Source organism: Nelusetta ayraudi, unplaced genomic scaffold (genome assembly GCF_046127955.1).
Source record: "Nelusetta ayraudi isolate G7.1 ecotype Tasmania unplaced genomic scaffold, CSIRO-AGI_Nayr_v1 ptg000351l, whole genome shotgun sequence".
NCBI classification, from domain to species: Eukaryota; Metazoa; Chordata; class Actinopteri; order Tetraodontiformes; family Monacanthidae; genus Nelusetta; species Nelusetta ayraudi.
Window position 1 is genome coordinate 1 of NW_027466392.1, and position 12,930 is coordinate 12,930.

The window sequence follows — 12,930 nt, forward strand, 5'->3', positions numbered from 1 at the left end:
AAAGTTGTGGGTTTTTTTTGTCGTTTCAAAAAAAAGTGCTCATATGCCCCCTCCGGAGGGGTGGGACTATTTCTAACGTTCAGAAGTTTAAAACTATAGCGTTCTGTCATAAAACAAACAGAACTTTAAACTACTAAACTATATTTAATCCGAAGTAGCGAAATAAAGTTTTGGTTGGTTGACTTCGTACTCTAAACTAGTTAGCTGTACACCAGCTAGCAGTGGCGTTCCTTATTTAAAAATGAAGTGTCATGGCAACAGTATTGAGACCACATTTAATATCGGGATTGCAACAAATTGGCACTAGTATGAATTAGAATATGAAGTAATTACAGAAAGGGGAACTGGGCTAGTGTTACTGAGAGCACCTGCGTCAGAAATGTAAATTAAAAAATAAAGTTAATAATTGTCTAGTCATTGTCTAGCGCTTCAAGGCCATTTTATCCTGTCGTAATATTGAAATATACGCATGAAAACAGAGTGATACTGTCTCTGTCTCTACAAGCCAACATGTTAAACTCATTTTTAAACAAGTTGGTTTAATTTTTCATCACGAGATGATACTTTGCGATGCACAAAGAGGCCTAATTTCCTGAGAAATGTGATTTTAAAAACTCACTCGCTTGTTAGAAGCGTTCTTCGAGTCGTCAATGTTAGTTTCATGGACATCACATGAATTTAAAGGCTTTAATTGCAGATCAAAGTCACGCTTTCGGAGTTTTTAATTTGGCTTCTCGTCTAGTCTCTCCATCTGACCTCCGCCTTATATTACTGAATAAAAATTACAGTATTAAGAGCAACGGAATTGATAGCGTCTAGTTTCCCAGTATTTCTCACCCTGCGTGTAATCACGCCGTAGGCGTTCGCAATGTAGTTACCGCCATGCTCAGAATGCGTGCGCACGCAAAACCTTGAGAGCAAAGGCACGCTCTATGGAGCTGTGGTCTCCATTTGGACACCACAACTCCAATGGAAGGGAAAACACGTCAACGTGTGTCTAGGAGTGTACGATGAGTCAGGACTGGGGAGACAATAGAATGGCTGCAAGTTGCGTTCGAGTTGACCCACCTTTGGTGGCGTTCAAGGACGTGGAGGTGGGCCAGGTTTACAAGATTCAGGTGACGGCTGCAAACGTTGGCAAGACGTCAAGGAACATCTTGATGGGGAAGCCCAAGTTGAAGGTGATGTACACTAACAATCACCTGATCAATACGCAACTGTGATGGATGGTATTCTGATGTTCATTCTTCAGTGTTCCAACAAAAGGGGGTCACACTTTCTCAAGAGGAGTCACTGCATTTACTGATTAACATGAAGTGAATGAGCCTTTGCTCGGTCGGCTGGTTTGAGAGTAATGTGATTCTGTTTTCTGTGCTTGTTTTCCTTTCAGTTATTTAAGTTCACGGCATCGAGCGTATTCCAGTTTGTGGCCCCGGGTCTGTCGCTGAGCGGCTGGCTGGAGTTCACTCCAGAGAAGGACCGGGAGGTCAGGGACTGCCTGCCCATATATGTGGAGGACGCGGGAACCATTGAGGTCCCTCTGCTGGGGTTCGTTGGAGACTAAAACATTTTATACTGGTTCCTGGATGAGATACCCGTTGGACCAAACACACAAGAATGACTGACTGACTGACTGTGTGTGTGTTTCTGCTCTCGTCCAGGTTCCCCAGAGCATGCTCCCTCACCACCGACTCTGTGCTAGACTTTGGTTGTTTGGCGGCCAGAAGTCAACCAATCAAAAAACATCACCTGATAACCAATAAGGGTTCAGCATCGGGTATAGGAGTCTGTGTTTTGTTTCATTAAGTTGTGTTGTTTGTGATTGTGTGGTTTTCTTGTACCTTTTTAAACTGAAGAGAAGGACATTGTTTAACCAAAATATTACAATTTAAAATGACTGTTTTTTTAAAAAAAATTGGCATATAAATGTGCACGATCTAGCTACAGCTTTTCAAAGTCACCAGAAGAAATTGCGCGCGTGCATTCATGTGTATGTACATGCATTCCACTACAGGTGCGTTCCGCGTGCAGTACAGTGGAGATCCCCTGGTCAGCTTCTTCCCGAGCAGCGGAGTCATAGCTGCTGGCGCCACCCAATGGCTGAGAGTGGAACTGCGCACTGACCGGCCTGGCAGGATTGAGGAGAACGCTGTGTAAGGAAGACACGTCATGACGAATAATAATAATAATAATAATAATAATAATAATAATAATAATAATAATAATAATAATAATAATAAAAAGTAAAAACAGAAAGACTCAGAAAGTGGTTGCACCTCAGACAAGATTGTAAATATTTGTTTAAACCTTTTTTTTTTCTTTTTTTTATAAAATAAGTAATTCCCAAGTTGATTTTAAAATTATATTTGCCCACAAGTTTGATCTTGCTTAATGTACCCTATCTTTTGTCCCAGGGTCATACTTCAGAACTCCACCCCCATCATCCTCAGCATTAAAGCTGAAGTGGAAGATCAGCGTCTTGAGATCTTCGACCTGCAGGTTGGACAGTGAATATTTAGCTGTGCTGAACTGCAAAATCAAAAAGAACATGTTAAAATCAATGTGCTTCCTTTTAAACATCTCCTCGTAGGGGACTGCGTTGTCCTGTCTGTGGTTTGGTCCAGTTTACTTTGGGACATCTACCGTCAAGAAGGTGGTTTTGAGAAACAACGGACCCCAACCGTGCGACTGGGTCAGCCTCCTCCAAGACAAAGCAGATGGCACTGAGATGGTGAGTGACTCTGTTATGAAGAGTTTGTGTTACGGAGGTGAACGACCTGTTAAATGTGAGCAGAAAGAACTCAATGCCTCTTTGCTGCGAAGGGAACGGACCTCCAGAGGCGCACTGACGCCGCCCTGCTGGAAAGAATAAAGAGGTGCAGTCCGGCCACTGAAGACGTCAGTCGGGTCATGGTGTGTTTCCCCGATCAGGGTCACCTGGGACCATATGACAAAACCACCGTGGAAATACGCTTCAGCCCACTGAGGAAAAGGTATTTGGAGAATTTTATTTGGTAAAACGCAAGTTTTGTTGCAGTTTTTCCCTGGCAAGCATGTCGACTGTATTAATTCAACAACACGATTCAAAAGTAAACACTGGTCTAAAACATTACATTTCTACATGAAAGCACTTTTCGAAATGCAAATCATTTCATAACTAAAGAAAAACAACCAGCAAACAAACAAACAAAAAAAAAAGTTGTGCCCTCCCCGTCGGGGAATTGAACCCCGGTCTCCCGCGTGACAGGCGGGGATACTCACCACTATACTAACGAGGAGCTGTTGCAAAGCTAGGAATTAGCCCGTCATGTCGCTCGCCTGACTGAATGTGTCGTCTGTCAGGACACCCGGGGAGAGGAAGCGCGAGGCGTTCGCCAGGCAGCAGGACTACTGTCTCTTCCTGCTGTTTGAGTCAGTGGGAAGCAAGCACGGCTTCACGCATTTAAATGGTACTCCACGTGTACAGCCGTATACACATGATGGGTCTATTGAATTCATAAGCACGGATGATTTTTTTTTTTTTTTAATTTTTAATTTTTAATTTTTTCGTTCTACAGGCAAGAGTAGCGTGGAGCTGGCCGTGACCGGCTCGGGCCTCCCCGTGTCCCTGGTGCCCAGCCCGGGCCACCGCTTCAGATTCCCCCCCTGCGTGACGGGCCAGCGCTCCAGCCTGTCGTGCACCCTCCGGAACGTCTGCACCAAGCTTCCCGTCGTCTTCCGTTTTCGCACGTTGCCCCACTTCGGCACGGAGCCCTCGTCGGGCACGATCCAGCCGGGCCAGTGCCGGGTAATGATCCTCCCGCAAGTGCTTGCTGGATGAATTCGCCGGTCGCCAAAGTAAAGACGCAAGCACTGACGTCAGATTTGTTTAACCCCGCCCAGGAGGTTGTTTTGTCCTTCGTCGCGCGGCAGCAAGGGAGCTTCAGGGCCCGTCAGAAGCTGGACGTGTTGGGTTTTGTCCGCCGGAGCGCCAGCGGCGCAGCAGACGTCCCCGCGCTTGACTTCTGCGGTTTTCACACTGTCTCGTTGCACCTGTCTGCGGTCTGCCGCGGCGAGACCATCCAACAGCCCCCAAAATTAAATCCAGGTGAATGTGGATGGGAGAAATCCCCCCCCCACACACACACACGCACGAAAAAAAAACAACCCAAAAACAAGCCAAACCATCTCTTTTTTTTCCTTAGATTAGATTAGAAGAAGATAGAAACAAAATTGTCTTTTTTTCATTAAAAAAAAAAACCTGAAATTTGTCTTTGACACAGCTTTAAAAATAAAAAAAAAAATTAACTCAAACACATTAACACTTTAACAATAAAATAAAAAATAAATAAAAATGATGATGTCGCAGATAAGGGTGCAGATTATGTTTTGCTGTTCAGATCAGTTATTGCAGAGGGGATGAATGATTTCTTGTGGATGTTTTTTTTTTTTTTTCTCGTTTGCCTGATGGCAGCAGTGTGAAGGAGTGGTGCAGGGCGTGTTAGATGTACTTTATCGATTCCAAATTGGGAAACTACCTTGTTGTAGCATTAAAAACCATACAAAAAAAAAAACAAAACAATACATTAATTACATGACAGAAACAAAATCAGATGTGCAAGAGGCAGTAAATTGTGCAGAAGCAGGGTTTAAAGCAAGGTTTCATAAACCATGAGTGCAATATTTGCCATTGAGTCCAGAAAAAAAAAGTCCAGAATATCATCTGTCAGTTCTTCTCCTGATCTCTTCTTTGAGCCTCCCCCCCCCTCATTTAAAATCAGACAAGTATAGATAAAAAAAAAAGAAGATTGCGATCAATGATTTTTATGTCTTTCGCAGGCATCACGCCGCCGGTGACCAATCCCGCCGGACTGCAGCCTCGTGCGCGATCCAGTGAGCTGGCCCTGTGCCACCAGATGGCGCGGGTCACCGTGCTATGCGCCAACAAAACGCGGATCCACGAGTACGAGCAGGCGAGAAGTCGGAGCGCCGGCAAGCAGGGGGAGGAGGAGGAGTTCCTGGCCTTCCCCAACGACAGAGCCACCAGCCTCAGGCCGGCCTCGGCCGACACGCAGTACAGGTAGGAGCAGTGTGTGAAATGCATGGGGGATGCCCCCCCCCCCCCCCCCCCCATTAACCCATGAGACCCCTGAGAACCTCAAAGCAAACTTGAAGGGGTCAAAAATATGCACTACCAGTCAAAAGTTTGGACACACCGGTTTCTTATTTTATTTTTTTTATCTTTACTACTTTTTACACTGTAGATCATACTGAAGAAATCAGATACATGACCAAGATATGTGGATTAATGGGGCAAAAGGAAAAAAATAGTTAGATACGTTAGATGACAGATATGTTATGTTATATATATTTTATTTGAAGGGTGCCTATTCTAGATCATCTAAAATATAAAACTTGTTTGAGTTATTTCACACCTTTCTGTTTCTTACATACTCCATGTGTGTTCATTCATAGTTTTGATGCCTTGAGTGACAACCTCGGTGTAAATAGTCATGAAAACGAAAGAAAACCCATTAAATCAGAAGTATGTGTCCAAACTTTTGACTCGTAGCGTATATGTTATTGTCACTAATGGTCACTAAAATGTCTTTAAGGCCACTCTGTCTAATATTAATTTTTCAAAAATATTATTTACAATTTATTTTAATGCCAAGTGGATCTTGTGTGTGTGTGTGTGTGTGTGTGTGTGTGTGTGTGTGTGTGTGTGTGTGTGTAAACTGTCATGGCTTTCATTCATAAAAACAATTAAGGTTATTATAGGCCTCCTGCATTTTAAGGACATTTAGATTGGTATCAATCAGGATGATGGGGACCCCAGCCCACAAGCTGAACTCAGAATTGCTGCACCACACCTGCTGAAAGAGACCCGTGTGTGTTGCGTGCAGAACCATCTTCACCGGCATGCCCCGCTACCGCTACATGGACGCCAGGTTTTCCTTCACCCGAGAGGAAAGAAAGCAGAGGTGGCAGCATCGGCAGATTTACATCGAATTCATCAGGCAGTCCAGACAAGCCCGTCTGCAGTGGATCAAAGACAGGTAGGCTTCGCTTCAGATCGTCAGATGTATTTGCACTGTCAACCAGAAGGTGAACAGCTGGTTGCGATAAGTTTGGCGTTTGATTGCTCTGTTCTTATACAAGAGAGCAGAAAAAGGTGGAGAACGATGTAGATATTGGAATAATTCCTGCCCAAGGACTCGTGCCCCCTAAACTCCCGGACCTGGAAAGCAGCGTGACGGAAGGTGGGCTGAACTACAGGTTCACCTCCCCTGTTGCACAGCACCAGGCATCCAGATGTGACATCAGCCAGCAGGCTGACAATCAGGTGAAAGCAGAAACGAAAGAGACAAAAATAGCTAAAAGTTTGCTCTTTTAAACGACTTTAAAAATAAATTTTCCACCTTGACGATCAATACTCTCTGTTGCTTTAGCAGGCGGTAAATGCAGTTCCCTCAACCAGCCAGGAGATGACAGACTGCAACAGGACTTTAACGGCTCAGGAGCTCTACCAAGTCGAGATCGGTCCGATTTGAATTCCGTTTTATAGCGCTCCACAAAGCCCTGTTTGCACTGTCCGACAGTGAACTGACGTTAGAGAGTAGAAGTGTGTTTTCAAATGAAGTTGTGTCTTCTTTCAATCATCCGTGGATTGAAGGTCCAGTGTGTAAAATTTGGCTTGATTTATGATTTTTATATTTGGCAAAAGTTAAACATACAGCCCATAAATATATTAATAAAAGTGTATACTTGCAGTGCAATAAAAGCAATTTGGGTTTCCTACCCTGAGAACGGTTCTCCATGTACATTTAGCAAGGGCCTTTCTCCCAGTTAGCTACCATCATGCGCCGTCATTTAATACCAGGCTTCCTTCAAAATTTTGCACACTGGACATTTGATACTCTATTTATTACAGAGAATTTGAAGTATTCTTGAGAAATCTGAAGCATCTAAGAGCAAAGGAGATGTCTCTGAAAAAAAAACGTTCCCTCCCTCCTCAGGCCCGTTGTTGGTGGACTTCGGGGAGGTGTGCGCTCAGTCGGTGTGCACCCAGAGGCTGGAGCTGACCAACGGCCTGCCGTGGTTCGTGTGGGTGCAGCTGGAGGTGGACTGCCCTGAGCTGCGGGGCTCCTCGCCGCTCTCCCACGTCCTGGCGCCCCGCTCCCGCAGCACTCTGCCCCTGACCTTCCAGAGCAGCATCCTGGGCCCGTTCATCAGGTCCCTGTCGTACTCGGTCAACCAGCGGCACCTCGGCCAGGTCCTGATCCAGGCCCGGGTCGTCCCGCTGTCCCTGGAGCTGTCCTCCAACCTGCTGCTCCTCAATCCGGCGCCGTCCCTGGCGGCGCAGTCTGGCTACAGGTGCTCGGTGACCCTGCGGAACCGACTGAACCACGCGGCCGAGTTCACCTGGCAGCCCGTGGTGACCGAGAGCGGCATTTTGTTCTCCGTCCGACCCGCCACAGGTACCGGCTCGTCGTCGCCTGTCCCTCAATCTCATTTTATGGTTTCCAGAAACAGATTTGGCCTGTGACTGGTTTTTCTAGGCACGCATCAATACCACTTTTAACAGGACGAGTAGAGTACAAGTACTTGCATTTCAGTACCTACCGATACTGAGTACTTGATAAGGCCATTATACATCATCAGTGTTGGCGAGTAATCTATTACTAAGCAATCCGGTACTGTATTTAAAATACTTTTGTTTGTAACAGAGCAATGTAATGGGATTACTCTGGCAAAAATGGCAATTATATCACAATTACTTTGTCAAGTAACAATTCCATCACTTTTCTGAAATATTTTGCAAGCTAAAAATGTCTTATTATCCACAAAATGTCGGAAATTTAGAAAAAACAACCGAAAACAACGACGATGCAGACTGACGATTAATATGCGACGACGCACCAAAACAAGCATGGTGGCGGCAAAAGAAAATAAAGCGATTGCGTTTGATAGCTGGAAATACAAACATATATACACATATTTTGAGTTCATCTCGTCTAAATGAAAGAATATTGTGGTTCGTTGTACGTTATGTGCAGGACACAAGATGTTCTCAACTGTTACTTACTGCTACTTTTTTAAACTAAAGTATTTAGTCATTTATTACTTATGAATCAAAGTAGCTAACAAAGTAATTGGATTACTTTTAAAGGAGTAATCAGTAATCAGTAGTTGGATTACTTTTATGGAGTAATTCCAACACTGTACATCATAAAATGACCTTGATTTTTTTAATATTTTTTTCCCACAGATGTTGTGTTATTTAAACAACATCCTCAGCATGTCATTCTGGAACACAAGTTTCTCTGCAACCCAAACTTTAATATCAATTCTCATGTACATACATATACAACTGGTATCTTATCATGGTATCGGCACGTATGTTACGAGTACGAATAGAGCACTCAAGCCCGGTATCGGTACCGGTGCATTCCTATTGACTCGGCGTGTGTCCCCCGCCCCTCCACCCCAGGTGTGGTGGACCCCTACAGCGAACTGGACTGTGAGGTGGTGTGGCATCCCTCCTTCTCCTCCCCCACCGAGGGAGACTTTGACCTCCTCGTCCACAACGGCAACGTGCAGCGTCTCCACTGCATCGCCAAGGTTTGACCCCCCCCCCGGAAATGATCATGTGGTCGAGTTTTGTCATCAGAAGCACAGTTGTCACAAAGGAGCTCGTGTTTCCATCATAAGCGAATGTAATCACCAAACTGATTCGCCGTCGTCTTCAGATCCACAAAGGCGGCGGTCGGCGTCTAAGGATGAAGACAAATAGATTCAAGGAGAGGAGTCAAAGCACCCCCCCCCCCCCCGCACCTGCTATTTTAAAAATGCATCATGAATAAAGAAGAGGCCTGCGGGACTGATCCTCTGACGGCTGCCTCAGACTAGAAGACAATTCAATAATAACCAGAAACGTTGTTTTTCTGCATCAACCTCTTTTTTTTATTGCGCCTCTCATACACTTCCTTTTTCTGTCTGTGCTGCTCATAAAAGGCCCCTCCTGTTGTTGACAATCACAGTTTCTCATGCCGCCTCTCTCCCAGGTGGGCTCCACCCAGGTGGCGCTGGCAGACAAATACGTCATGTTCGAATCGGTCCCCCTCAACATGCCCTCCGTCAAAACGGCGGTTTTGCAGAACTCCGGACAGAACCACGCCTACTACCAGGTGAGCAGACTCCGCCCAGCACCAGGAGAAACACACAAATCTTGGGAGTTTTTTCCCGAAATGCCAACCCTTTATTTCTTATTTCACAAACTTAGAGGTATGGCCCAATTGAAGGTGTGCCTGTTGTTGTACTTTAATGTACAAGTAACCAACGTTATGTTGGTCATGAGGAGCTGTAGGGGGGTAAGGGGGTGATATGTTCATTTCGTTATATTTTAATTTAATTCATTCATTTATTTATTTTTTACACTCTGCTCAGAGTGCTTTTTATGTGTATGTATGTACATATGTATATGTTGTGTCGGTATAATGTATCTGTGAGGGCATATATGTATATATTTAACAAAAAAAATGTGATTTGCAATTCTGGGACTGGAAATATTTTATATTCTTTTCCAAAAAAAAAAAATCCTTGGAGTTTGTGGCACTCGGTTGACGCTCTCCACCCCCTCTACTGTTCGTCTGAGCCAGGTGCAGGACGTTTGCGCAGTGCCGGGCCTGGTGGTCACTCCGTCTGAAGGGGTGGTGCCGAGCGGAGGGAAGACGGCGCTCCAGGTCCACTTCAACCCCGAGTCCCCCATCAAGTTTGACACCAGGATCGAGGCGAGTGTGGAAAACTTCTTTTTCTCTTTGGAGTCAGTCAGATTCTGTGTTTGCGCGTCCATTTTACCATGTCTTATTACTTTTTTCTCATCAAAGATCGTTCTGAGGAGCATGAAGCCTACAGAGCTGAGAGTGCGGGGATCAGTGGAGCCTCCAAACATTAACATCAGCGTGGTGAGAGTTGATTTATGATTTTTGTATTGGTAAAAGCTTAAAACGCTGCCCATAAATACATGATTTAATATTAATATATTAAAAGTAATTTGCTTTTCCTACCCTTAGAACGGTTCTCATATATAACCACTCGATTTCACAGTTTTTTTTCTCCAAAGTCTTCAAATATTACACACTGGCCAGATGAAAGACATCCGGAGGGGGGGGGACACAGCTTTGCATTGCAGTCATTTAATATCACATTAGGAAACTATTAGCATGCCGGCTAACTCACCAAGTACGAAAAAATTACAATTTTCCCATTTCTCTGCAGACATTTAAAAAAAAAAAAAAAAAATGTAGGTGAGGTTGCAGCCAATCCCAAGGCAGTGGGCTGTTCCTAGACACCAACAACCCTTGTGTATTGTTGGAAGTAGACCAACAAAATGAACGTATTAATTAAGAAAAGGCACTTCCTCCTCTCGAAGTCCAGTTGGGCGTTCTCACGGTCCGCTCTGTCAACTGTGAGGTGTTTTTTTTTTAAGATTTCCCTCCTCTTTGTGCCTTCAGTCCCATTTGAAGTTTCACGGGGTTCGAGCCGGCTCGCGGAAAGCCATCGCCTTCACCCTGACAAACTGCTCGCCGGCCGCCGCCTGGGTCGCCTTCGACTTGTCGCAATACGCCGACTTCTCCCTGCAGCTTCCTCAGCCCTCAGCAGGTGCGACAAACAAAAGCGTGCGCGTCAAGATCACATTTGCGTGGGCTGCCTGATGGATGGATTATTCTAAAAATAAGATGTGAAAGGTAACAAGTCCCCCCCCCCCCCCCTGCTTCTTTAATGTTTCTGCTGGTGTGCAAAGTCAAGAAGAAGACGAGTGTGAGCATCGTGGAGGTCCAGGCCAACCAGTCTGTAGACTGCAGCCTCGTCTTCTCACCCACCCAGGTGAGATGTTGACTCCAATGTTCCCAGTGTCCCTGAATTCTCAGAATTAAGATAAGTTCAATATATCTAGTGCTGAGCTCAGATCCTCAAGCAGCCGATCACAAAACATTGGACAGTACCTAGCATTTCCATTTGATTTCTGCCAGTTTAAACCGTTGTTGACTGTATAGAGAAATGGGCGGAGTCACTGTGACATCAACCACTGGTTAGCGAAGACCCGTTTTCAAGCCTCGCACTTGGTTTCACAATCAGCCACATGCTGAGTTTCTGATTGTTTTTTGATACCGGATGATTCCATATTTGAATGTGTGGGTAGTGGTGGAGGGCAATGATTGGAAAGGGCTGACTGCCCCCCCCCCCCCTGCTGGTAAGCCACTACCTATGGCTACTAGACTGTAGCTGCCTCCACAACACTTCGTAGTGATTTAGGGCTTCTTCCTGTATTGAAAACCAGTCAATTTTAGCTTTCAATCCAAGTTTGGCGCTCCCTGCTGGCCAAACGATGAAATGCAGTTTTTTCGACACATGATGGTGGCCTCCTTTTTTTTTTTTTGTAATTAAAAAAAAGTATTAATGAATTAAATACATAAATAAATAAATAAATAAACCCGCAAATTTGTAAATTTGCGTTCCAAATGGCCACTATTGGTTTTGATACATTCGGTTTGATACATTCTGTGTGCGCCTCGCCACTGTCGGAAGCGTGTTAAATAAGTTCAAACATAATTTGGAGCGCGGCAGCGCTGTGCTGTACAAATGGCGCCAGGAAGCTGTAGAGGAGCTTAGTATCATGTAACAACATTGAAGTGGTTGCTTTGAAAAGTTGGACATTTACATATCCAGAGGGTAACGGCAGAATTGCCTCGCTGCAGGAGGCCACCTACGACTTCGAGGTGCCGCTGACAGTCAGCGGCGTGAGGTGGACCGCGGCCGACGCTCCGTCTTCCTCTCTCACCGCCTCCTCCACCTCCAGTCCCCCCCCCCGCAGACTCGGCCCCATGTCGGCTGGAAGCACCAGGCACGTCGTCAAACCTCAGTCTGTCACCATGGCGACGCCGCAGCCGCTGCGCATTCAGGCCACAGGTGGGGAGGTCGCTGAGGAAGACTTGTTGGTTAATGTGTGTGTGTGTGTGTGTGTGTGTGTGTGTGTCTGTGTGTGTGGCTGAGGTGATATTCAGCGGCATCTGACAGTCCTTTTCTCAAGAAGTGAAGGATCTTGTGATACAAAGGCAACATGTCGCGTGTGTGATTTCAGTGCTGTGCGCCCCGCTGGAAATGTCCCCCTGCCGCCTGCACTTCCACGTGGAACATTTGGCGCTGCAACCTCAAGGGTACACTCAGGTATCACTAGCGTGTCACGTTATTTACGAAGCACAAAACTGTGCAAGCTAGAGATGAAATAAATTGAATCTACAATGAATTTATAAAAAAAAATTATCTCATGTCTGTTTCACAATTTTATTTTTATTTGCATGTTGAAATAGTCTCTTAATAAGATTGAATCACAGAAAATAAGCAATGCATTATCAGTACATATGGCCATCATATATATATATATATATATATATATATATACATATATATACACGCGGCACCAATAAAGCTTTCTTCTTCTTCTTTTTCTTCTTCTTCTTCATTCCTTCCTTAACTTTGCCACTTCTCGTCTCCAATCCTTTGGCCCTTCATCCTTTCCCCTCGGCAGACGGTTAGCCTGAAAGCTGTGGGGGAGAGCAGCGTCTACTGGCGCACAAAGGAAGCGGTGCACTGGTGGTTTGACGAGGGCGCGCAGGACCGAAGCCAGGAGGCGCTGTGCACGGTGTCGCCGCCGTCCGGCAGCCTGGGCCCGGGAGAGTCCCTGAGCTTGGAGGTTAGAATCAGACCTGACAGCAAGAGACCAGGTGAGATAAAGAATGAGATGAATCAGAGGAGACACACGCTTGCTGACACACGTTTTGATGCTTTTGACACACATGCTCACATGCTGTCTGTCTTACAAATCAGTTGTCTATATGCTAATTGCTTCCTAAATGATGTGGGCTCTGGGGCCAGCCCAGGTGGGCC

At 45.4% G+C, this 12,930-nt stretch overlaps 1 protein-coding gene, 1 long non-coding RNA gene and 1 other non-coding gene across 3 annotated transcripts; 1 reads left to right on the forward strand and 2 right to left on the reverse strand.

The window, feature by feature from the left end:
• The first annotated feature begins 864 nt into the window (after positions 1 to 864).
• Positions 865 to 11,413, forward strand: LOC142882601 (cilia- and flagella-associated protein 47-like). The gene is made up of 21 exons (XM_076017396.1): positions 865 to 1,181; positions 1,391 to 1,548; positions 1,662 to 1,777; positions 2,015 to 2,153; positions 2,415 to 2,499; positions 2,591 to 2,731; positions 2,824 to 2,993; positions 3,343 to 3,449; positions 3,558 to 3,787; positions 3,883 to 4,087; positions 4,819 to 5,059; positions 5,886 to 6,038; positions 6,142 to 6,325; positions 6,435 to 6,522; positions 6,999 to 7,460; positions 8,474 to 8,604; positions 9,048 to 9,170; positions 9,642 to 9,947; positions 10,497 to 10,644; positions 10,787 to 10,869; positions 11,040 to 11,413. The coding sequence occupies exons 1-21, from the start codon at positions 1,011 to 1,013 to the stop codon at positions 11,130 to 11,132; spliced, it is 3,534 nt and encodes a 1,177-aa protein (XP_075873511.1). The 5' UTR covers positions 865 to 1,010; the 3' UTR covers positions 11,133 to 11,413.
• Positions 2,020 to 3,397, reverse strand: LOC142882602 (uncharacterized). Its single transcript, XR_012925821.1, has 3 exons — positions 3,262 to 3,397; positions 2,398 to 2,982; positions 2,020 to 2,149 (listed from the first exon to the last, which is right to left on the reverse strand). It is a non-coding gene; the product is annotated as an uncharacterized LOC142882602 (long non-coding RNA).
• Positions 3,207 to 3,278, reverse strand: trnad-guc (transfer RNA aspartic acid (anticodon GUC)). Its single transcript has one exon. It is a non-coding gene; the product is annotated as a tRNA-Asp (tRNA).
• Positions 11,414 to 12,930: the final 1,517 nt, after the last annotated feature.

Bases quoted from the DNA above. Each gene is read 5' to 3' on its own strand.
- LOC142882601 (XM_076017396.1), top strand. From the start codon at position 1,011: ATGAGTCAGGACTGGGGAGACAATAGAATGGCTGCAAGTTGCGTTCGA. The intron at 2,500-2,590 runs GTTGGACAGTGA...ATCTCCTCGTAG, and splicing joins TTGAGATCTTCGACCTGCAG to GGGACTGCGTTGTCCTGTCT. The intron at 3,450-3,557 runs GTACTCCACGTG...TTCGTTCTACAG, and splicing joins CGGCTTCACGCATTTAAATG to GCAAGAGTAGCGTGGAGCTG.